The following is a 26,337-nucleotide window of genomic DNA, read 5'->3' as shown; positions in this document are numbered from 1 at the left end:
ATGGCTTGCACGTCACCATCGTGTCTGGCAATCGGTTTGACTTTGACTTGTGTCTTTTTTTTACAGCAGAACAGTAAAATTTTATTGATCATAGAAGAGTTACATGGTCATGTACAAACTGGAGCAAGAGTTCCCAGATAAAAACGTAGAATAGAAAACATATATCACAACACGAGAGTAATATATAGACTATAAATCAAAACCGAGGGCAGTGTAAACCGAAAAACATGCTATGCAGGCTTCAAAAGAGTGGCCAAAATCAGGAGCAACTTGAATAAAAACAAGCAGGGCCATGCACTAGCTACAGTGTTGGGAAGCTAGCGACAAAGCGACCCAAAACATAACCCATTTCGCCCCAAATCTTGGCAGCAACTTAGAATAGTAGTGTATAAAACACGCAGCATCAGTAATCAAGGAGAACTACTAATTCGAGAGTTTTTTTTCCTTTTTATCTCAAGACCAACCTCCACAAGGTTATTAACCGATTCCAGTTCTCGTTGTTAATAATCGTTTATGATGTTTATTTGATAATCAATATATTACAATGCTAAACACCAATAAATAGGCAGCTAACCCTAAATGGAATACATGAGATGGGCTAGGCCTATATAATTAATAATACAAGTGGGCTTATGTCTAACATCCCCCCCCCCCCCCCCCCCCCCGCAGTTGGAGCGGGAGACTGGCGAACGCTCAAGCTGGATCGAAACTCGTCAAATAGAGCATATAGAAGACCTTTGGTGAAGATGTCTGCATATTGATACCTTGAAGGAACATGTAGAACCTGAACCTGACCCTTGGCCACTAGATCCCGAACAAAATGAATATCAATCTCAATGTGTTTCGTCCGTTGGTGTTGAATCGGATTATTGGCGAGATAGACAGAACTTACATTGTCATAGTAAACAAGAGTGGTAGATGAGAGTGGGCAGTGAAGTTCACGAAGCAGATTACGAATCCAACAAGTTTTGGCAACAGCATTTGCAATCCCACGGTATTCAGCCTCAGCACTGGAGCGAGACGGTGTGAGCTGCCATTTCGAGGACCATGAAAGAAGGTTGTTGTCGAGAAACACACAATAACCCAAAGTGGATCGTCTGGTGATAGGGTACCCAGCCCAGTCAGCTTCGGAATATGCAACCAGAGAAGTAGGAGAAGCAGTAAATAACTGAAGTTCGAGATTAATAGTCCCCTGAACATAGCGAAGGATACGATTGAGAGCAGTAAAATGAGGCTCTCTAGGATCATGTATAAACAAACAAATCTGTTGTACATCATACGAGATGTCAGGTCGTGTAAAATTCAGATACTGTAAGGCACCTGCAAGACTGTGATAGAGTCGGATCTGATACTGGTTGGCCATCAGCTGTAAGCTTGGCGCCAGGGTCGACCGAGGTCCTGCAAGGACTGCAAGGCATTTTAAATGCATGCTTCAGAATCTCAGAGGCATACTGTTTCTGAGACAAAAACATCCCAGAAGCATTACAGGACACGGAGATACCGAGAAAGTAGTTCAATGGTCCAAGATCAGTCATCACAAATTCCCTATGTAGGGAATTTATAAGTCGCTGGAGTAAACCTGTGGATGAAGCAGTCAACACGATATCATCAACATATAAAAGTAGATATGCAGTGTTCGAGCCCTGTCGGTAAATAAATAACGAAGTGTCACATCGACTGTGATGGAATTCAATCCGCTGAGCATAACCTGCAAAATGCGGAAACCATGCATGAGGAGCCTGTTTGAGGCCATAGAGTGATTTCTTCAGTAAGCAGACATGATCAGGATATCGGGGATCCCGAAACCCTGGTGGCTGATGCATATAGACGGTCTCAGAAAGCTGACCGTGAAGGAAGGCGTTTTTGACATCAAGCTGATGAACTGGCCAGTGCATAGATATTGTCAAACTAAGAACAGTGCGGATAGTATCCGGTTTGAGTACCGGGCTAAAAGTCTCATCGCAATCTATGCCTACCTGTTGACTACGATCGTTCGCAACAAGTCGAGCCTTATACCTGCTCAAAGTACCATCTGCATTAAACTTGTGCTTGAATAGCCACATCAATCGAACTATGTTCGTGTCCGATGGGCGGGGCACAAGTCGCCAAGTACTATTGTTAATTAAAGCATTATATTCGTTAGTCATAGCATGTTTCCAGTTGGAATCGTTTAGAGCATGAGTGTATGTACTAGGAATGGGAGAAATAGTGGAAGTAAGGAGATTGAGACATTGAACTAGTTTGGTGGTTCCGAGGCGAGATCGAGTGACCATTGGGTGAGTGGATGTGGTTGTGGTGGTAGTCTCAGTAGGAGGAGACTGTGGCTTCGTAGGAATGGTAGGGTTGGAAGTGCTTGGAGGAAGATTTGTAGTGGGCGTTTCAAGGTGGAAGGACCGCGAGAATAAGTTCGGTGGGGGATCAAGAAAGTCATATGAGGGGGGTTGAGTAGGTGTCATGGATCCGAACGGGAAGACAGTTTCGTCGAAGGTGACGTGACGGGATATGATGATTTTGTTAGTGGAAAGGTTGAGACAGCGATACCCCCGGTAATTAGAGGGATACTCAAGGAATATGCAGGGAGAAGATCTTGGGGCAAGTTTATTTATAATGTTTAGATGTAGGTAGCAAAGGCATCCGCAGAAGCGAAGGTATGAGTAGTTAGGTCTGGTTTTAAAGAGATGAGTATGAGGTATTTCATGATTGATAGCTGAAGATGGGAGAATATTGAGAAGATAAGCAGCTATATGTAAGGCTTCAACCCAATAGGAGGGAGGAAGATGAGCTTGAAAAAGAAGCGTACGGATGAGGTTATTAATGGTGCGAAGCATTCGTTCGGATTTTCCGTTTTGTTGGGAGGTTTGGGTGCAAGAGAAACGTGGTTGAATGCCGTTAGATTGAAAAAGTTGATGGAAGGCGGTGTTATTAAATTTACCACCTTGGTCACATTCAAATGCTTTGAATTCGTGGTTAAATTATGTTTTTACATATGTTCGGAATTGGATAAATTTATGAATTGCATCAGATTTATGACGTAAAGGAAAAACTCATACATAATGCGAAAAATGATCAAGAAAAATAATATAGTACTTTAAACTGCTAAGACTTGAAATAGAAGATGTCCATAAATCAGAATGAATAATATCAAAAATAGAATTAACATTCGAACTAGAAACAGAAAATGGGAGTCGCGGATGTTTGCCAAGTTGGCATGCATGACAAAGCACGTGTGGCGTCATCTTATTACAATTAATGTTTTTATTAGAGATGAGTCTACGAAGCACGTCATTCCCGGGATGACCAAGACGTTGATGCCAAGTAGTAGGACAAGAAGTAAGGGCTTGAGGAAGCGTTTGCGTCACCGGATAAAGATCCCCCGTGCTATCACATCGGAGGAGGAGGCGGCGTGTCAGATAATCCTTCACAGAAAAACCAAATGGGTCAAATTCAACAGAAACTTTGTTATCACGAGTAAATTGACGAAAGGAAATTAAATTTTTAACAATGTTAGGAGTAACAAAGAAATTATTTAAATGAAGGGGTCGATGAGTGTTAGGCAACATGTTATGGCTGGTGTTAGTAACCGTGATAATGTTCCCATTACCAACGGCAACTGACGGATATTTACAATGATTAAAAATAGTACTAAGGGAATTAATGCATGAAGTAAGGTGTGAAGACGCACCGGTATCCATATGCCAATCGGCAACTCCGTAATCTTGAAGTGTCATCGCACTAAAGGCGCTGGGAAGAATAGTTTCTTGCGTCTGTGTCTGGGGATCAACAACGAAAGAACGATATGTGTTGGGCACATTATAGGGGTTGTGAAAGCCTGGTGGTCTGGCAAAAAAAAGCAGATTGGGCCGGGACAGGAGGTCTGCTGTTTGGTGAGTTAAACATAGGCCCGCTAGACGGATAATGAAACTGGTGCTGCTGTTGGACAGGTCCACGAATAAACTGAGGGCTTATATGTAACGACCCTGGATTTTCCATCGATTAATTATTAATATTTATTATTAATACTTGTGATTTAATGAATGTATTGTTTACATACATTTACTTATTACCATGATTGATCATACGTGACTTTGAATGCCCAAAACGTCTTTGTGACACACGTACATTACACGAATAATATTTCTGAGTATTATTTACATTCATGATTTAAGTTTTATTAATCATTTTAATTAACTAAGGTTATTAGTTAATTACTTGGGCTTTAATTCGATTAATTTGATAATTAATAGAACTTGGGCTTTTATTAGTATTAATGGACTTAAGAGCCCACTCTACTCACCTTAATGGACTCATTAGCCCATTACTAGCATGCAAGTATTACTTAAGGTTAAACTAGATGAGTTAAATTAGTAAAGAATCTAGTTACACATCTTCCCCATGAACAAACACCTTATAACCAACTTTTGAAACCTTTACATGCTAGTGACTAGTGAACAACTCCTTCCCCCCCTTTTCTCTTCCTAACCATCGACATTTAGAGGATCAAAGGGTTCAAGTTTTTTTTTTTTTTTTTGTAACTTATCTACTAGCTCTCTCATTACACTTCTCATTTACACACTTTTAATTGCAAATCTCTCTCAAGTTTTTCTCTTATTTTCTCTCTTTCTTGTAAGTGACTTGAACAAATTTCTTCTTCCTTTTCTTGTCTCAAAACCGTAAACATATACATACATAATCATCATCATCATTTGTTCTTGATTTGTTGTTTTGTTACTTGTTTCATGTTGTTGTTTGATTACTTACTTTGTTGTGGTTTATTTATTAATTATTAAGAATCAAACTTGTTAGTTTGATTCTTCATATCATCTTGTTCTTACAAGACATACAAGAACATAAACTTACTAGTTTATGATTCTACCTTTAATGTTAAAAGATTGAAAGTTCATGTGTTGTTAAAATCATACTTGTAATTCATGTTTGTAAACTTAAAAGTTTACATTCTTAAAGATCAAGCCTTGGTTTGAATCTTTAAAGTATAAACAACAATGAACTAGTTACTTGTTTATTTAGATTATTTCTTCATTTTATGTACTTTAAAATTGTGATTTGGTCAAGTATTACTAGTTAATCTTGATCTCATTTTTCTTGAACAAAAGTTAACTTGAAAGTTCAAGAACATGGAAGTGTAACTCTTTAGTTATAACTTCATACACTTGTGTTAGATTTAACTTAATAACTTTAGATCTAGACTTTTGAGTCTTGGATCTTCAAGATCAAACTAATAACTATGTTCTACAACCTAAGATCTTGATTAGTTAGTTTACTTTCAAGTTTGTAGTTCAATATTACTTTTATAGTTCATGTATGTGTTTAATCTAAGACTTTGATGTAACTTTGGTTCATCAAACTACATACAACACTTAATTAAGTTGTGCTACATGTCTTAGACTTACACAAGTGTTATGATGGTGAAACCTTGGTTAAGATGATGCAAACACATCAACGAGTTGTACACTTGAAGCTATATGCATCAAGGATGAGAACCGTGATAAGCATCGAGTACCAAGAAACCCACCGGAACCTATTGTTTTACTGTTTATGGATCTAATCAGTACAACCTGGGCAACTGTAAAGATGATTTTCAGTTAGCTCTGTTTGATTAGATAACTTTTCATTTAGGACTCATCTTAATCCGAGTTACGGTTTAGGATTTATGGCCCTCCGATCGTCACTATGTCCTTTTAACGTTGTGCTGAAAATTCTGACCTACTCACACTTAGACCATCGCCACGGTCAAATGAAGACGAGTTTGCTTCTGGAATTTTTACCACAACTAAAGGACTCATATACGGAGTCATGGCCACTGGTCTCACCTTATTTCAGTAGGTATAGTGGCCGTGGTGACTGATCCAAATCAGCCTTTGTTTTAAACTCTTTTCATAAACGAAACTTACTTTACACCTTTTGTTTGATGATGAATGATGATGACCCTTAAGACCTAATTTACATACATTTGAACCTATTGGAATGATTTACTGACTTAGTACTATTTGACTTAGGTTGAGGACTTTCCGGACCTACGTACTTGCTTATTTCCCGACTCGACTTTACCACTACTTTACCACTGTGAGTTATAGCATCCCTTTTTACTTTAACTATTTTGGGAACTGAGAATACATGCACATTTTACGTTTTACATACTAGGCACGAGTACTTAAACTTTATATATGTGTGGGTTATACAACGGCATAAACATTCCCTTTAGCTCGGTAACGTTTAGTCATTGGTTTTTGAACCGGTGAACGCGAATCTTAGATATGGATCCATAGGGTTTGACATCCCCACTCGGGCTAGTAGCGCTAGCATTTAACGGGTGTTTAATACTTCGTAATACATACGCACTTGCCAAGTGTACTTTTAGGGGGTATAAACGTTAAGTTAGTTACCAAGTGCCCACGATTAAACATATACTTTATCATACTGTTTTGAAACGCTCTTTATAGCACTGAAATCTCGTGGCCTACCTTACATACTGTTATACTTAAACTATAGCTCACCAACCTTTGTGTTGACATTTTTAAGCATGTTTTTCTCAGGTGCTTAAGGTTGCTTCCGCTGTGTACTAGTCTTGCTGTAGACACCCGCTGCTCTAGAGTTATCACCGCATGAACTGTTTATCTTGCATTCGTAACTTTAATACTTTTGAACTATGATTTGTAACGACCTAAGGGTCACGTACTATTTCTAATCGCTTCTGTTCATTGAGGCATACTTTTGATGTAAAACATTTGACGTTGGTTATGATGTCACCTTTTATCATGAATGCAAACTTGTTTTGAAAACGCATATAGTGTTAGACCTTGTAATGATCCTGTTGTTGATGATTCGTACACGATGGTTTTATACGGGGCATCACATTTGGTATCAGAGCATTGGTTGTAGGGAATTAGGTTGCATTAGTGAGTCTGGACCGACCCGAGTAGGATTCACTAATAGGACTAATCTACAACTTGCTAGTTTTCTTGTTTCCGCTGAACTTACTGCATGTTACTGCTTACTTTTACTGCTATATGCCGTATGCTACTACATGATTTCACTACTGCATAATATTACTTGCTTTCGATTGCATGCTACTTCTGTACGATTTACTGTTATTGCCATGCTATTTACCGTTATACATGATTTAGACTGTTGGCCTAATGCGTGCTTGCTTTATGACTTACTGACATGGATAATTTATTTTTCCTTGTTCAGATGTCGGATATTCCACCTGCTATCGTTTGGGCAGTTCAGACACTTCAGCCCCTCACCTACTGCTGCTGCCGACACACCGATCCCATTACCCACCAGTGACCTCGGTGCTTCATCCTCCGGAGCTAGAAGTCATGCGCCTGCCCCAGTGGGTACTGCAGACGGAGCCCCGAACCTTTCGGAGATTCCAGCTCTACTAGCCCCGGTACCTCAGGAGCCACAGCACCATCTTGGTGGTGTTGTGATTCCTGCGGAATTTGGGGAAGGTCCATTCCGTAATCAATATCGTCATTGGTGCCGACGCGCTCCTGATGGACGACTCGTGCCGATCCCACCTTTTAGATACTGACAAATGATGGCCGCTCGAGGAGAGCCAGTACAGCCACCCGTGCAGCCACCTCCACATGATTCAGATGACCCGTCATCTGACGACACATCCACAGATGACTCGAGTGACGATGACTCCGACGAGGAGGACCCCGATGATGCACCTGTTTAGTCACCCTCCACCCAACCGAAGAAGCGGTACCATTTCGACGGCACCATTACTCCGGGGATCAACGGAGGTCGAGCATTCACTGACGCATTTGGTCGGCGTCGTAGGGTTACTGCCCGTAAGCGGCTTGTGCCATATCCTGCTGATCCCTTCATTCGTAAGCCTTACCGCCTCGCAGCCTCTACTTCTGGAGCCGGACCGTCAGTACCACCAGCTCCACCAGCACCACTCGTATAGACTGCACCGCCTGCCCCACCCACTCCCTCTGTCAAGGAACTGATGAGGGAGGTGGAGATCCTCTGTGCTCGGGTAACTGAGCTCGAGGACCAGATGTCCCACGTATTGGACATCCTACACCCACCTTCACCATAGGACTTTTGTAGTAGATTTCATTATGTAATCTAGCTGTAGTTTTATGTTTCACTTATGTATTGTACGAACTTATACAGATGTATGCAACTTATTATTATTAATGAATGGAACTTTGCGTTATTTAATTCTTGCACGATGTTCTATTTACGTTACTATATGATTCTGTGGTATTTGTACCTAGATGCGTTACTTAATAAACATGTGATGTGTTGATTCCGTGTTGGTTACATATACTGTATTATTACTATTTGCATACTGGATTTTGACTTGAGTCAAAAAAAAAAAAATTAGAACGCCATGGCCAACGGACGATCAGCATCAACCCCTACCGCAGCCCAAATCGAGGAGATGATTGCCGAAAGGGTAGCCGCAGCCATTGCGAAAATGCAACACCAAGCTCCACCGCCACCGCCACCGGTTATTCAACCCATTCGTAATGGGTGCACGTACAAAGAGTTCCAAAGCTGCAAACCCCACAACTTCAGTGGAACAGAGGGGCCGGTTGGTCTCACTAGATGGTTCGAGAAATTAGAATCTGTGTTTCGAGTTAGTAACTGTTCAGAGGAAAATAAAACCAAGTTTGCTTCATGCACTCTGTCTGACGGCGCACTAACGTGGTGGAACACGTTGGCTCAAGCAAAAGGTATTGATGAGGCATTTGCTACCCGATGGGAGGAATTCAAAGGGGTCCTGATTGAGGAATATTGCCCTAGGACCGAGATCCAGAAGATGGAGATTGAATTTATGCAGTTAAAGGCTGTTGGGAAAGACCTTGATAGTTACAACCGGAGGTTTTTGGAATTAGCCCTGATGTGTCCGACAATGGTCACCCCGGAATTCAAGCGTATGGAAAGATACTTTTGGGGACTTCCTAAGAGCATTAAGGGAAACGTCACCTCGTCAAAGCCACCTAATGTCCCGGAGGCAATGCGCATGGCGCATACTTTAATGAATCAAATTATCATCGATGAACCGGAGAAGGCTAAGTCTGAAGCAGGTAGTAGTGAGAAGCGCAAATGGGATAACAACGGGGGAAGGACCTATGATCAAAACCCGGTGAAAGGACATGAGGGTTTCAGAGGAAACAACAATGGTGGAAACCCTAATCCGAACACCAACTCAAACCCGAACTACAAAGGAACCTTACCACAATGCAAGCGGTGCTACAAGCACCATACTGGGTATTGTAATGTTGTTTGCGAAAAGTGCCAACGGACTGGGCATATCGGGAAGGACTGCAAGGTCACCACTTTGGATGGGAAGCAGAACACCAATGGACCAAAAAAGTACTACGAATGCGGACAGACGGGCCATTTCATAAATGCGTGCCCCAACAAAAGAAAAGACGGCGGACCACCCCGTGGTAGAGCTTTCAACGTTAATGCAAGGGACGCCCGAGAAAACCCCGACTTGGTGACAGGTATATTCACTATCAAAAATTTATTAGCTTCTGTCCTATTTGATACTGGTGCCGATAGGAGTTATATATGTAGACATTTTTGCGATAAGATTAATTGGTCGTTAGTCCCATTAAAAGAGAGTATGCTTGTCGAGGTCACCAATGGAAAACTTGAAAAGTTGACCATATTAGTCGAGGAGCTATTATTAACATAGTTGGTACGGAATTCGAAATTGACTTAATACCTATCAAATTGGGAAGTTTTGACGTGATCGTCAGTATGGATTGGTTGACTAAGATAAGGGCCGATATTATCTGTGGAGATAAAGCTCTTCGTATACCACAAGGAGATGGTGAGCCACTGATCATCTACGGAGAGAGATGTGCCTCGAAACTGAACCTCATTAGTTACGTGAAAGCACAAAAGATCATGAAGAAGGGACATCTTGTTGTCCTAGCACATGTGAAAATGGTAGAAACTGAGGAGAAGAGCGTGAACGATGTTCGAATTGTGAACTAGTTTTCCGACGTTTTCCCTGAAGAATTGCCTGGATTACCGCCGCCGAGAGCAGTAGAGTTTCAGATCAACTTAGTGCCAGGAGCTGCACCTGTAGCTCGCGCACCTTATCGACTCGCACCTTCCGAGATGCAAGAGTTACAGAGCCAACTACAAGAACTACTTGACCGTGGATTTATCCAACCAAGTTTCTCGCCTTGGGGCGCACCTATTCTGTTTGTGAAGAAGAAGGATGGATCCTTCCGTATGTGTATCGACTACCGTGAACTCAACAAATTGATGATCAAAAATCGGTATCCTCTCCCCCGCATTGACGATCTTTTTGATCAACTACAAGGATCGAGCATTTACTCGAAGATTGATCTGCGATCCGGTTATCACCAGTTGAGGGTGAAAGAAAGTGACGTGATGAAAACTGCATTCAGAACCCGTTATGGCCATTATGAGTTTCTCGTGATGCCATTTGGTTTGACCAACGCACATGCCGTGTTCATGGACCTTATGAATCGTGTCTGCAAGCCATACCTGGATAAGTTTGTTATCGTCTTCATAGATGATATCCTCATCTACTCTAAGAGAGAAGAAGAGCATGAGCAACACCTCCGACTAGTACTTGAACTCTTGAGGCAAGAGCAACTTTACGCCAAATTCTCCATGTGTGAATTTTGGTTGAAGGAAGTCCAATTTTTGGGTCATGTTGTGAGCGACCAGGGTATCAAAGTTGATCCCACCAAGATTGAAGCTATCAGCAAGTGGGAGACCCCCACTACTCCAACTCACATTCGCCAATTCCTAGGTCTCGCCGTGTAATGACCAGGAATTTTCTGACCAAATTATACTTATGAGATTAATATTTACATAAATTAAACTATACCAACATGATAAGCAATCCAAATTGTTGAGACTTGTATTTTTGAAAAGAGTTTTACACAACGTTTGACCGTCCAATATGACCGATGATATCACGAACTATATAACATACGATAATTATACGTTTGTGTATATATATGTATTTAAATATATTTAACATGATCTAAGTATGGTTTAACATCTCATTGTGTACTAATGACAATGAGTTATAAGTATATTTTGAAACTACTAACTTAAGTTTTCAAAACGATAACTATACGTAACATTCTTTGATATATATACTTATAATCTATAATGCTTATACATGTATCGTATATATAATGTATTTAATCACTTTTTAAGGACTTAAATACATAAAACAATATAAGTATATTCACAAAAGATAGCTATATTTGAATTCTCGTTCCGTTTCCTCAAGATTTCTATATGTATATCTAGGGTATATATACCCGCATCATACCCAGCTTCTATACGTATTTACTATTGGTATATACACATCAAATCAACATCCTAATCAACATTATTACTGCCCTAGATATGAGGTAACTAGGATTTGTCAAGTAGTATGAATTATTAGTAAGAAAACAAAATTAGGAATCCTTTTCTTTCTTTATAAACTAAAAACGTTTTTATAAATGAACACCATTTCTTCACTCCATTTTCTCATACCTACACCCTCATTTCTCTCTCAAAATACTCCTAACTTCATACTTGATCATCTCCAAGCATTTTCCCCATCATTTAGCTTCAATTACAAGCCTTAAACACCATAAGAAAACTCTTTCAAGAACATATCAAAATAACCACCCATTTGAAGAAGTTTACTTCCAACCTTTTGATCTAACTCCACCACTCTTTGATTCCAAGATTATTTATTATCTTTTTCAGTAACTTTTTCCAAGTAACTTTAGGTAGTAACCTTGTTCATAATCTTATTCAATTCATATTCATATAGCTATCTTATTTTGTGGTATAAAATTTTAACAACAAGAACATAGTTTGAATGATTTCAAACTTGTTCGCAAACTAAATAGATCCTTCTAACTTGACTTTTAAAATACTTCAAGACCTGTAATATATCATAATGATATTCTAACCTAACAAGATATAACTTGGTTTTACAAAGAACATCTTAAAAACTGAATCTACGTCGTCGGAGTGCAACCGGGGGCTGTTTTGGGTTGGATAATTAAAAACCATCTTGAACTTTGAATTAGAAGTTCATGTTCTGGAAAAATAATATTTCTTATGAATATGTTAACACATAAAAATTTCATGGTTTAACTCAAAGTGTAAGTATTTTTAGAAAAATGATCATTAAATGTTGTTTTTATGATAGAAAATGATCACTTTCATAAGTTTCACCAAAGTTTAACCTATAACCTATGATTTTGAATACAAACTAAGGCATTTTCAGTTCATATTCTTAAAATTTGACTCGATCCAAGGAAGTGGCAAGTTGAACCAACAAAAACGGAGTTGTAATGAAGAAACTACGACTAAAACAAGATTGGGTATCCGAAGCTAGTTTAGCTACGAAAATATTTGGAGAAAAAGTAAATTAATCATATCTTTTCTAATTAATATGATATTTTATATATAATTACTTATGATTTGATTTTATATATTTCAGGACCACCCGTAAACAACACGAGAAGATTAATCATAAGACCTCATGATTGTACGCAACACGTCATTTGACAACACGGTACTTTATGTACGCAACACGTCATTTGACAACATGGTACCATGGGTCAAGATTAATTCTGATCAATACGAATACGATGGGGTCTTTATTTATTTTATTTAAGCAACTAATTGTGGACCACTAACATCGGACTGCTAACTATGGACTAAGAAAATATTAAAAGTATTAAAAGTACATATATATATGTAACGATTACTTAAAAAGAAAATATGTTGATATATTATATATATGGTTAGGTTCGTGATATCTATCGGAGACCAAGTCGAATTAAATACCTTCAAGGCAAAAGTGAGTTTCATTTGCTCCCTTTTTAATTGCTTTTGCAATATATATTTTTGGGCTGAGAATACATGCGCTGCTTTTATAAATGTTTATAAAATAGACACAAGTACTTAAAAATATATTCTACGTTGAGTTGTACCACTGGCATATTTCCCTGTAGCTTGGTAACTACTATTTACATGGGTATTGTAAACGCGAATCCTGTTGATAGATCTATCGGGCCTGACAACCCCAACCGGACTGGACGACCAGTATTCAACGGTTGCACAGTACTTCGTTTTGGTGACTACACTTGGTATGATGTAGTGAGATTTCATAATAAAGGGAATATGCGACGTTGATTAAATGTTAAGTTTGGTTACCAAGTGCTCAACCACTTAGAATGCTTTACATACACTTGCGAGTGTATTATGTTTATGATTATGAAATCTTGTGGTCTATTAACATATTGAAATGATTGTTATGATAAACCTATGAACTCACCAACCTTTTGATTGACACTTTAAAGCATATTTATTCTCAGGTACGAATTAAGTCTTCCGCTGTGCATTTGCTCAATATAAGGACATTACTTGGAGCCGATCATCGCAATGAGACCAAATGTTGATGACTTCGTCCAGGTGGATTAGGACGGGTCCTTTCAGTTGGTATCAGAGCGGTGGTCGTATCGAACCAGGTCTTGCATTAGTGTGTCTAACTAGTAGTTGTTAGGATGCATTAATGAGTCTGGACTTCGACCGTGTCTACATGTCAAAAGTTTTGCTTATCATTTCAAGTCGGAAATCATCTGCTTATCATCCTTAGGAAATTACCTGCTTATCATTCATAAGTTTAGACACGTTTTACTGCATTTACTGCATTGATAGTGTATAGACGAATTCTTATCTTAGCATATCTGTTATTACGAACTTTGACTTATATCTTTTCAAAGATTCTCCGTAATTTACGGGATTTTGGTATTATATATACATATGTAAATTATGCATTGAAGAGTACCAAATCTAGATCCTATAATCTATTCCATACCAAAAATACATTTTCCCCATTATACAAGATGGATTCCGCATCTAGTTCGAATTCTTCAGATTCCGACAGTTATGCCGATATGGATTTCCATTCGGGCTCCGAAAGCAGCGTCACCGAAATGGATCAACCAATTTCCCATCATCTATTCTGAATGAATTAGGGATGGGTTCGTAATATACTAAATCACTGGAGACAAGAAGAAGGTGATCCATTCCATCCACCAAATTGCCCTCTTGGCGATGAACCTGAAGCACTTACCGGCGAACCTATTCGAAACACCATTTTCTCTCTCATTTCTAGAGTATCTCGTCACGATTATATACTATCCCATATTACAAATCTTGTTCATTCGCTCGCTCCAACCGCCAATCATCCCGGTGTACTAGCAGAAGTTAACGAACTTCGCGCTCGCGTGACGGCTTTGGAGAACATGGTGCGAAGGTTGCAAACACCAGCAGCAGCACCAGCAGCATAATCAGCACCACCATCAATAACATCAACAATACCATCATCACCACTAACAAACAACATCCGCATCACACGTCTCGACATCATAATCTGTCCCACAAACATCAACATCATACGCACCATAGATACCAAGGAGTACCAACAATAATGAACGATGAAGTATTAATCCATAACTTCATTGATATTCTGCGAAGAATATGTGGTTTCAAAAAGTTTTAGAGATTTCTTATTCTAGCTCAAACCGAAAAGCAAATGAGATTAATATCATATTAACTCATTAAATTCATGATTTCATCTGAAGAAAATATATATGTATATATGTTTTCATAAAGATTGTAATTAAAAGTTCTTTTGTACAAAATAATAATGGTGAAATTTTTTTTTTAACTGGTAGGTAATACCCGAGGAATAATTAGATTTCATCTTAATAAGTTACATTGTACATTCGTCGAAGCTGATTCAACAGTCATTTACTATCCTACTTACAACCACCGATATACGTATACGTTCACCGCAGAATAACCATTTTTATTCAATTTCATATTTGGATTTTGACTTCCCAGAATCCAACAAGTGGCATAAGAAGAAAACATATGACAAAATAAAATCTGTTAGAAACAAACAAATTAACTATGAAAAATTTTGTTAAGAATCCACGCTAACTGTTCCAGCTAACTGGTCCTAGCTAACTGATTACATTTTATTTATCGCAGTTTATTTATCGCAATTTAATTATCGCACTTTTATTTATCATCATTTAATTTCTGTAATTATTTTACGCACTTTAAATATCGAGACACGTATACAATGTTTTGACATATCATATCGAAGCATCTATATATATTATTTGGAATCACCATAGACACTCTATATGCAGTAATAATCGAGTTCTCTATACAGGGTTGAGGTTGATTCTACAATAATATATATAGTTTGAGTTGTGATCGAGTCTGAGACGTATACGGGTCATGACACGTATTAATTAATTCGTATATTATATATTAAACTATATATGAATTATTGGACTGTTACTGTGGACTATCGACTGTGGACTAATGACATTGGACAATTAAAATGAATTAAAATATTGATTATAACATATGAAACTAAACATTTCTTCAAGATTTCCACTTGATTTCATCTTAAACCTCATTGTATCTCGACGATTACAATCAGCGTTCAAATCTATCATGATTCTTAAAAACACCTCAATCGAGAGGATAAACCAACCGCACTTCATCTACGGAAGAAAAGATTGATGCATATAGTTATGCACCTGAAAAACCTTCGGAAACTGAGTAAACGTTTGACATGTATCTGTTCTAGTTCCTTTGACATTGTTATTACCGAAGATCATTTTGCAATCCCTTTCCAAAATAGCTAATTTTGTCACAGCCCCAGCAAGTCAACTCCGACTTTTCATCCGAAACAACTTTATTATAACCGCGATATATATGCGTACTCTTTATTGTTACTGGGGAACCTTTTATATTCCACAATATTACCATCAGCGATTAATCATTCTAAAAAAACACAATTCTCCTGAAACTACCTCGGTTTGATAACCGATGACTCAGATCAGTTAACTTTGAAAATGCTGACGAAGCAGCATGTTGTAGATGATCTTAATGGCCAAAAGTTTGATGATAAAGAAAGGAGTGTTAGGAACGCTCGATAAAAAATTTAGTACCGAAAAGCGGATTATGCGAAACTATGAAGAAAGCCGTGGACAAATCACAAAGAATAAGTTTGCCTTCAAAGAATCCAAATGATTCTATGCCTGCTGAAATCATTAGCAAACATCTTATTTCTCATTCTAAACCTTCACAGACAAATCTTCTTCATCATCCATTGATATTAGAAATTCTAAGATATTCTCGTATGTTCTATTATAAATATCCTCCATATTTCTGGCGATATTTTCACAATTATTCTTATCTGAGATCATTTATCTCTCCGTAATATCTGCAACATAAAAGAAACTGTGTTAGTTTCTAAATTCTGAAACCTTCGAGTTTAAAATATGAATGTTTTGAAGTAGTGTTGGGAACTGAAGCATGGATTAGTATAATATAATGACACTTGATCAACGTCGTTATATTACAGTAAGTCATGCTGAGTTTCTAACGAAGCATGATGATTCACAGTACCGTCATCATGTGCCATTTACACGACTCTTACATTCTATCTAATCTCTAAACATATCAAGAGAATATTTTTCTGGATGACTCGGTCTTCTCCAGGGTATTTTGGTAATTTAACAAATTAAAATCGTTCTATTACCATTTTCTTCTTAGAGCATTAGCTATGTTCATTCTGAATTTCATATCTACGAATTCCAGACCATTACTCGCTTGACTCGAAGTCAGGAAGAGAAAACGAAAGCATGAAGCTCCGAAAAATAATGAGGAATATAAACTCCGATAATAACCCCGAAATTACAAACCATGTATATCGATGCAGATAGTAATATAGAGACACGGGAGAATTAGAAACACTATAAACACAAGAGTATAGTAGAAGTAAATAGATTCTTCTGGTGGTAGATGAAAAAGAAGAATGACAGATATAAAAGTTAGGAGTATATCAAGAATCAGGACTGGATGGAGCATATTGATGAATGCTTTAAAGTAAGAATCAAGGGAGAAAGAATAGAAGGTGTGAGACTTGGAAAATAAGGAAACGAAGGGGTATATTTATAGTGAAATATCCGACAGAGCAATCGAAACAGATTATTGCATATAATCAAAGAAGATCCTGATTTCCTTAATCACCAAAGAACCAAATCTTATTACGTAAGATTCTCTTTAAATCCCTTAAATCTCGGAAATCAATCATAACTACGTCATCGATTAAGACGAATATATTTTACTCATCTCACTCTTTTACGATAGTCTCATTTATATTCTTCGCATAATCGAATCGTTTTATCTACATTACTCAATGATGATAAAACTCCATTATCACCTTATATTTGTCATGAAAACCTTCTTATTGTTATCCATAACAACCTCTATTAAATTTCGGGGACGAAATTTCTTTAACGGGTAGGTACTGTAATGACCCGGAATTTTCCGACCAAATTATACTTATGAGATTAATATTTACATAAATTAAACTATACCAACATGATAAGCAATCCAAATTGTTGAGACTTGTGTTTTTGAAAAGAGTTTTACACAACGTTTGACCGTCCAATATGACCGATGATATCACGAACTATATAACATACGATAATTATACGTTTGTGTATATATATGTATTTAAATATATTTAACATGATCTAAGTATGGTTTAACATCTCATTGTGTACTAATGACAATGAGTTATAAGTATATTTTGAAACTACTAACTTAAGTTTTCAAAACGATAACTATACGTAACATTCTTTGATATATATACTTATAATCTATAATGCTTATACATGTATCGTATATATAATGTATTTAATCACTTTTTAAGGACTTAAATACATAAAACAATATAAGTATATTCACAAAAGATAGCTATATTTGAATTCTCGTTCCGTTTCCTCAAGATTTCTATATGTATATCTAGGGTATATATACCCGCATCATACCTAGCTTCTATACGTATTTACTATTGGTATATACACATCAAATCAACATCCTAATCAACATTATTACTGCCCTATATATGAGGTAACTAGGATTTGTCAAGTAGTATGAATTATTAGTAAGAAAACAAAATTAGGAATCCTTTTCTTTCTTTATAAACTAAAAACGTTTTTATAAATGAACACCATTTCTTCACTCCATTTTCTCATACCTACACCCTCATTTCTCTCTCAAAATACTCCTAACTTCATACTTGATCATCTCCAAGCATTTTCCCCATCATTTAGCTTCAATTACAAGCCTTAAACACCATAAGAAAACTCTTTCAAGAACATATCAAAATAACCACCCATTTGAAGAAGTTTACTTCCAACCTTTTGATCTAACTCCACCACTCTTTGATTCCAAGATTATTTATTATCTTTTTCAGTAACTTTTTCCAAGTAACTTGAGGTAGTAACCTTGTTCATAATCTTATTCAATTCATATTCATATAGCTATCTTATTTTGTGGTATAAAATTTTAACAACAAGAACATAGTTTGAATGATTTCAAACTTGTTCGCAAACTAAATAGATCCTTCTAACTTGACTTTTAAAATACTTCAAGACCTGTAATATATCATAATGATATGCTAACCTAACAAGATATAACTTGGTTTTACAAAGAACATCTTAAAAACTGAATCTACGTCGTCGGAGTGCAACCGGGGGCTGTTTTGGGTTGGATAATTAAAAACCATCTTGAACTTTGAATTAGAAGTTCATGTTCTGGAAAAATAATATTTCTTATGAATATGTTAACACATAAAAATTTCATGGTTTAACTCAAAGTGTAAGTATTTTTAGAAAAATGATCATTAAATGTTGTTTTTATGATGGAAAATGATCACTTTCATAAGTTTCACCAAAGTTTAACCTATAACCTATGATTTCGAATACAATCTAAGGTATTTTCAGTTCATATTCTTAAAATTTGACTCGATCCAAGGAAGTGGCAAGTTGAACCAACAAAAACGGAGTTGTAATGAAGAAACTACGACTAAAACAAGATTGGGTATCCGAAGCTAGTTTAGCTACGAAAATATTTGGAGAAAAAGTAAATTAATCATATCTTTTCTAATTAATATGATATTTTATATATAATTACTTATGATTTGATTTTATATATTTCAGGACCACCCGTAAACAACACGAGAAGATTAATCATAAGACCTCATGATTGTACGCAACACGTCATTTGACAACACGGTACTTTATGTACGCAACACGTCATTTGACAACATGGTACCATGGGTCGAGATTAATTCTGATCAATACGAATACGATGTGGTCTTTATTTATTTTATTTAAGCAACTAATTGTGGACCACTAACATCGGACTGCTAACTACGGACTAAGAAAATATTAAAAGTATATATATATATATATATAACGATTACTTAAAAAGAAAATATGTTGATATATTATATATATGGTTAGGTTCGTGATATCTATCAGAGACCAAGTCGAATTAAATACCTTCAAGGCAAAAGTGAGTTTCATTTGCTCCCTTTTTAATTGCTTTTGCAATATATATTTTTGGGCTGAGAATACATGCGCTGCTTTTATAAATGTTTACAAAATAGACACAAGTACTTAAAAATATATTCTACGTTGAGTTGTACCACTGGCATATTTCCCTGTAGCTTGGTAACTACTATTTACATGGGTATTGTAAACACGAATCCTGTTGATAGATCTATCGGGCCTGACAACCCCAACCGGACTGGACGACCAGTATTCAACGGTTGCACAGTACTTCGTTTTGGTGACTACACTTGGTACGGTGTAGTGAGATTTCATAATAAAGGGAATATGTGACGTTGATTAAATGTTAAGTATGGTTACCAAGTGCTCAACCACTTAGAATGCTTTACATACACTTGCGAGTGTATTATGTTTATGATTATGAAATCTTGTGGTCTATTAACATATTGAAACGATTGTTATGATAAACCTATGAACTCACCAACCTTTTGGTTGACACTTTAAAGCATGTTTATTCTCAGATACGAATTAAGTCTTCCACTGTGCATTTGCTCAATATAAGGACATTACTTGGAGCCGATCATCGCAATGGGACCAAATGTTGATGACTTCGTCCAGGTGGATTAGGACGGGTCCTTTCACGCCGGTTACTACCGAAGGTTTATTGAAGGATTCTCTCTGATTGCGCGTCCTTTGACCGCACTGACTCACAAAGGGAAGAAGTTCATCTGGGAACCCGCACACGAATCAGCATTTCAAACCTTGAAGAAGAAGTTGACCACCGCACCTATCTTATCTCTTCCTGAAGGCAGTGACGATTTCGTCATTTTTTGCGATGCTTCGAAAAGTGGTTTTGGTTGTGTACTAATGCAAAGATCAAAGGTTATTGCCTATGCTTCTCGTCGACTGAAGATTCACAAACGGAACTACACTACCCACGATCTCGAACTTGGAGCCGTTGTTTTTGCGCTCAAATTGTGGAGACACTATCTTTATGGAACTAAGAGCACTATCTTCACCGACCACAAGAGTCTCCAACACATCTTCGATCAGAAGCAACTGAATATGAGACAGCGTCGATGGATCGAGATGCTAAACAACTACGATTGTGAACTTCGCTATCATCCTGGCAAGGCCAATGTTGTAGCTGACGCTTTAAGCCGAAAGGAGAGGATGGCACCTCTTCATGTTAGGGCTCTGAACATCACCATCCATTCAAACCTCAACAGCCAGATCAGAGTAGCCCAAGATGAGGCTCTCAAGGAGGAGAATATATCTCACGAACATTTGAACATTCTTGTCTCTCGATTCGAGGTTAGGGAGTCTGGACTCCAATATTATGCCGGAAGAATTTGGGTACCTCTTTATGGAGATCTACGGAACCTTATACTTGATGAAGCACACAAATCGAGATATTCGATTCATCCCGGAGCAGGCAAAATGTACCACGATCTTAAAGAACAGTACTGGTGGCCGAATCTTAACAAGGACGTTGCAACTTATGTTGGTAAGTGTCTGATTTGCTCGAAAGTTAAGGCCGAACATCAGAGGCCTTCTGGGTTACTTCAACAACCAGAAATCCCACAATGGAAGTGGGAAAGGATAACGATGGATTTCATCACCAAGCTACCAAAGACGGTGGGCGGATACGATACCATCTGGGTTATCGTTGACCGTCTTAACAAATCTGCACACTTCTTGGCTATGAAGGAAACGAATACGATGGAGAGACTTGCTCAATTATACATCAAAGAGGTTGTATCTCGTCATGGTGTACCTTTATCGATCATCTCAGATCGAGATCCCCGTTTTGCTTCCAGATTTTGGCGTTCCTTACAAGAAGCCATGGGAACTCGCCTCGACATGAGTACTGCTTATCACCCACAGACCGACGGGAAAAGTGAATGAACGATTCAGACCTTGCAAGACATGTTGCGTGCATGTGTCATTGATTTCGGAAAGGCCTGGGAAAGGTTTTTGTCCACTCGCCGAATTTTCTTACAACAACAGTTATCACTCAAGCATTAATGCCGCACCTTTTGAAGAATTGTATGGCTGCAAGTGCCGATCTCCTATTTGTTGGGCCGAAGTAGGCAAAAAGCAAATCACCGAACCCGAGGTAGTCCATGAAACAACGGAGAAGATTGCTCAGATTCAAGCGAGACTTAAGACTCCCCGCGATCGTCAAAAGAGTTATGCCGATCTTAAACGTAAAGACTTTGAATTCAACGTTGGTGACCGTGTGATGTTGAAGGTTGCACCTTTGAAAGGTGTGATTCGCTTTGGAAAACGTGGAAAGTTAAACCCATGATACATTGGTCCTTTTGAAATCTTGGAACGTGTTGGACCCGTTGCTTACCATTTGGATCTACCAGCACAATTGAGCTCAGTTCATCCTACCTTCCTCGTGTCAAACTTGAAGAAGTGTCTTGCTGCACCCGAACTTATCATACCACTTGAGGAACTTACAATTGATGATAAACTCCACTTCGTGGAAGAGCCTGTTGAAATTATAGATCGCGAGATCAAAACTTTGAAACGCAACAAGATTCCGATCGTCCGAGTACGATGGAATGCCAAACGAGGACCTGAGTTTACTTGGGAGCGAGAGGATCAAATGATGAAGAAGTATCCTCACCTTTTCCCGACTCCTCCATCTACCTCAGCTTAAAATTTCGGGACGAAATTTTCTTTAACAGGTGGGTAATGTAACGACCCTGGATTTTCCATCGATTAATTATTAATATTTATTATTAATACTTGTGATTTAACGAATGTATTGTTTACATACATTTACTTATTACCATGATTGATCATACGTGACTTTGAATGCCCGAAACGTCTTTGTGAAACACGTACATTACACGAATAATATTTCTGAGTATTATTTACATTCATGATTTAAGTTTTATTAATCATTTTAATTAACTAAGGTTATTAGTTAATTACTTGGGCTTTAATTGGATTAATTTGTTAATTAATGGAACTTGGGCTTTTATTAGTATTAATGGACTTAAGAGCCCACTCTACTCACCTTAATGGACTCATTAGCCCATTACTAGCATGCAAGTATTACTTAAGGTTAAACTAGATGAGTTAAGTTAGTAAAGAATCTAGTTACACATCTTCCCCATGAACAAACACCTTATAACCAACTTTTGAAACCTTTACATGCTAGTGACTAGTAAACAACTCCTTCCCCCCTTTTCTCTTCCCAACCGTCAGCATTTAGAGGATCAAAAGGTTCAAGTTTATTTTTTTTGTAACTTATCTACTAGCTCTCTCATTACACTTCTCATTTACACACTTTTACTTGCAAATCTCTCTCAAGTTTTTCTCTCATTTTCTCTCTTTCTTGTAAGTGACTTGAACAAATTTCTTCTTCCTTTTCTTGTCTCAAAACCGTAAGCATATACATACATAATCATCATCATCATTTGTTCTTGATTTGTTGTTTTGTTACTTGTTTCATTTTGTTTTTGATTACTTACTTTGTTGTTGTTTATTTATTAATTATTAAGAATCAAACTTGTTAGTTTGATTCTTGATATCATCTTGTTCTTACATGACATACAAGAACATAAACTTACTAGTTTATGATTCTACCTTTAATGTTAAAAGATTGAAAGTTCATGTGTCGTTAAAATCATACTTGTAATTCATGTTTGTAAACTTAAAAGTTTACATTCTTAAAGATCAAGCCTTTGTTTGAATCTTTAAAGTATGAACAACAATGAACTAGTTACTTGTTTATTTAGATTATTTCTTCATTTTATGTACTTTAAAGTTGTGATTTGGTCAAGTATTACTAGTTAATCTTGATCTCATTTTTCTTGAACAAAAGTTAACTTGAAAGTTCAAGAACATGGAAGTGTAACTCTTTAGTTATAACTTCATACACTTGTGTTAGATTTAACTTAATAGTTTTAGATCTAGACTTTTGAGTCTTGGATCTTCAAGATCAAACTAATAACTATGTTCTACAACCTAAGATCTTGATTAGTTAGTTTACTTTCAAGTTTGTAGTTCAATATTACTTTATAGTTCATGTATGTGTTTAATCTAAGACTTTTATGTAACTTTGGTTCATCAAACTACATACAACACTTAATTGAGTTGTGCTACATGTCTTAGACTTACACAAGTGTTATGATGGTGAAACCTTGGTTAAGATGATACAAACACATCAACGAGTTGTACACTTAAAGCTATATGCATCAAGGATGAGAACCATGATAAGCATCGAGTACCAAGAAACCCACCGGAACCTACTGTTTTACTGTTTCTAGGTCTGATCAGTATGACCTGGGCTACTGTAAAGATGATTTTCAGTTAGCTCTGTTCGAGTAGATAACTTTTCATTTAGGACTCATCTTAATCCGAGTTACGGTTTAGGATTTATGGCCCTCCGATCGTCACTATGTCCTTTTAACGTTGTGCTGAAAATTCTGACCTACTCGCACCTAGACCGTCGCCACGGTCAAATGAAGACGAGTTTGATGAAGACGGTCAAATTCTCACCTTATTTCAGTAGGTATAGAGGCCGTGGTGACTGATCCAAGTCAGCCTTTGTTTTAAACTCTTTTCATAAACGAAACTTACTTTACACCTTTTGTTTGATGATGAATGATGATGACCCTTAAGACCTAATTTACATACATTTAAACCTATTGGAACGATTTACTAACTTAGTACTATTTGACTTAGGTTGAGGACTTTCCGGACCTACGTACTTGCTTATTTCCCGACTCGACTTTACCACTACTTTACCACTGTGAGTTATAGCATCCCTTTTTACTTTAACTATTTTGGGAACTGAGAATACATGCGCATTTTACGTTTTACATACTAGGCACGAGTACTTAAACTTTATATATGTGTGGGTTATACAACGGCATAAACATTCCCTTTAGCTCGGTAACGTTTAGTCATTGGTTTTTGAACCGGTGAACGCGAATCTTAGATATGGATCCATAGGGTTTGACATCCCCACTCGGGCTAGTAGAGCTAGCATTTAACGGGTGTTTAATACTTCGTAATACATACACACTTGCCAAGTGTACTTTCAGGGTGTATAAACGTTAAGTTAGTTACCAAGTGCCCACGGTTAAACATATACTTTATCATACTGTTTTGAAACGCTCTTTGTAGCACTGAAATCTCGTGGCCTACCTTACATACTGTTATACTTAAACTATAGCTCACCAACCTTTGTGTTGACATTTTTAAGCATGTTTTTCTCAGGTGCTTAAGGTTGCTTCCGCTGTGTACTAGTCTTGCTGTAGACACCCGCTGCTCTAGAGTTATCACCGCATGAACTGTTTATCTTGCATTCATAACTTTAATACTTTTGAACTATGATTTGTAACGACCTGAGGGTCACGTACTATTTCTAATCGCTTCTATTCATTGAGGTATACTTTTGATGTAAAACATTTGACGTTGGTTATGACGTCACCTTTTATCATAAATGCAAACTTGTTTTGAAAACGCATATAGTGTTAGACCTTGTAATGATCCTGTTGTTGATGATTCGTACACGATGGTTTTGTACGGGGCATCACATTATAGGAGCCCAACGATTTGCTAACTGCTGTTGTTGACTTGCAATAATCGAAAGTAATTAGGCCTGGGTCAAGCTGTTGGGCCTTGTATTGTTGTTAGACCCACGAGTCTGTCTTGAATTATTACTGGATCCCTGGTGCACAAACTTGCAACGCTCACCAAATTTACAAAAACCCTTCAAGAAGTGGCGGCATACCTGAGACTGAGTGGATGATTGCAAAGAGGAATTAACACTTTGTGCCATTAAAACCGAAGGGTTGGAGGAGTTAGCCTCAGATGGTGAGCGAGTCTTTCGATTGGTGGTCATTTCCTCCATCGTAAACATGCTACGGACCGTGTTTAAATCTGGAAAATTCTCACGATGCAAGATAATATGGGATAGATGAGGGTATTTATTGGTTAAACCATTTATCGCATACATAACAAGATCGCCATCATCAACAGTAGATCCCAAATTCTTTAGATGGGCATCGATCTGATCAAGTTTTCTGAAGTAAGCTTCAATGGTCATGTCCCCAATTTCCAGGCCACGAAGCTCAGCATTTAATTCAACAGTTTTTGATCTTTTATTGTCGTGAATTTTTTTTTTCCAGGTGTTGCCAAGCGTCGAAGGCAGTTGCAGGCTCAGCATTTAGGACTCGTTCTAACAGAGATTCTGATATTGTGAGATAAATCCAAGAAGAAACAACATCGTCAGCTTTTATCCAATCCTCGGTGGCCTTTTCTTCTGTGGTACTAGTGCCAAGAATGAATTTCGTTACCTCAAACCCTGCACAATGAGTCATAAAAAGTTTCTTCCATTGTGCATAGTTTAACTTCGTGAGATCTAACTTTACAGGTATGAGATGATGAACGGATGTTCCGGTATATATCTTATCATATTTGCTAGGTGCCATTAGTATGAAGAAGATGATGATTAGATGAAAAAGATAGGTGAGATTGTTAAGCGGCAGTATTGAGTTATAGATCTATGGTAGAGAAAAAAAAAAAGATGGCTCGATACCATGTTAATAATCGTTTATGATGTTTATTTGATAATCAATATATTACAATGCTAAACACAAATAAATAGGCAGCTAACTAGGGATGGCAATGGGCGAGAAAAAACCCGTGACCCGCGGGTACCCGATCCGCGATGGGCAGGTAAAATCATTAAATCTTATCCGCGGGCACGGGTACGGGTAAAAATGCATACCCGCGTACGGGTCGCGGTTATATACTACCCGTCGCGGGTAAAACCCGACCCATGAATATATGAGACTTTTCTTAGTTTATCCACGAATTAATACTTACAGTTATTAAATTTAAAAGCTATTTTACT

The 26,337-nt window shown here is 37.5% G+C and overlaps 1 protein-coding gene across 1 annotated transcript; it reads right to left on the bottom strand.

Annotated features, from left to right (window-relative positions):
- Nucleotides 1–693: 693 nt before the first annotated feature.
- Nucleotides 694–25,647, bottom strand: LOC139901867 (uncharacterized). The gene is made up of 5 exons (XM_071884538.1): nt 25,213–25,647; nt 3,088–3,770; nt 1,321–2,016; nt 893–1,238; nt 694–804 (listed from the first exon to the last, which is right to left on the bottom strand). Exons 1-5 carry the CDS (start codon nt 25,645–25,647, stop codon nt 694–696), a joined length of 2,271 nt encoding a protein of 756 aa, XP_071740639.1.
- Between the last annotated feature and the right edge of the window lie 690 nt (nt 25,648–26,337).

Source organism: Rutidosis leptorrhynchoides, chromosome 3 (genome assembly GCF_046630445.1).
Source record: "Rutidosis leptorrhynchoides isolate AG116_Rl617_1_P2 chromosome 3, CSIRO_AGI_Rlap_v1, whole genome shotgun sequence".
In the NCBI taxonomy this organism is placed as follows: Eukaryota; Viridiplantae; Streptophyta; class Magnoliopsida; order Asterales; family Asteraceae; genus Rutidosis; species Rutidosis leptorrhynchoides.
This window is presented reverse-complemented; position numbering and strand designations above follow the sequence as displayed.

Coding starts and splice junctions, on each gene's coding strand:
- LOC139901867 (XM_071884538.1), bottom strand. CDS start 25,647: ATGCTGAGCCTGCAACTGCCTTCGACGCTTGGCAACACCTGGAAAAAA. Junction 3,771..25,212: donor AATCATCCACTCAGTCTCAG/GTATGCCGCCAC, acceptor GTTGATCCCCAG/ACACAGACGCAAGAAACTAT. Junction 805..892: donor CTCTTGTTTACTATGACAAT/GTAAGTTCTGTC, acceptor TTCGGGATCTAG/TGGCCAAGGGTCAGGTTCAG.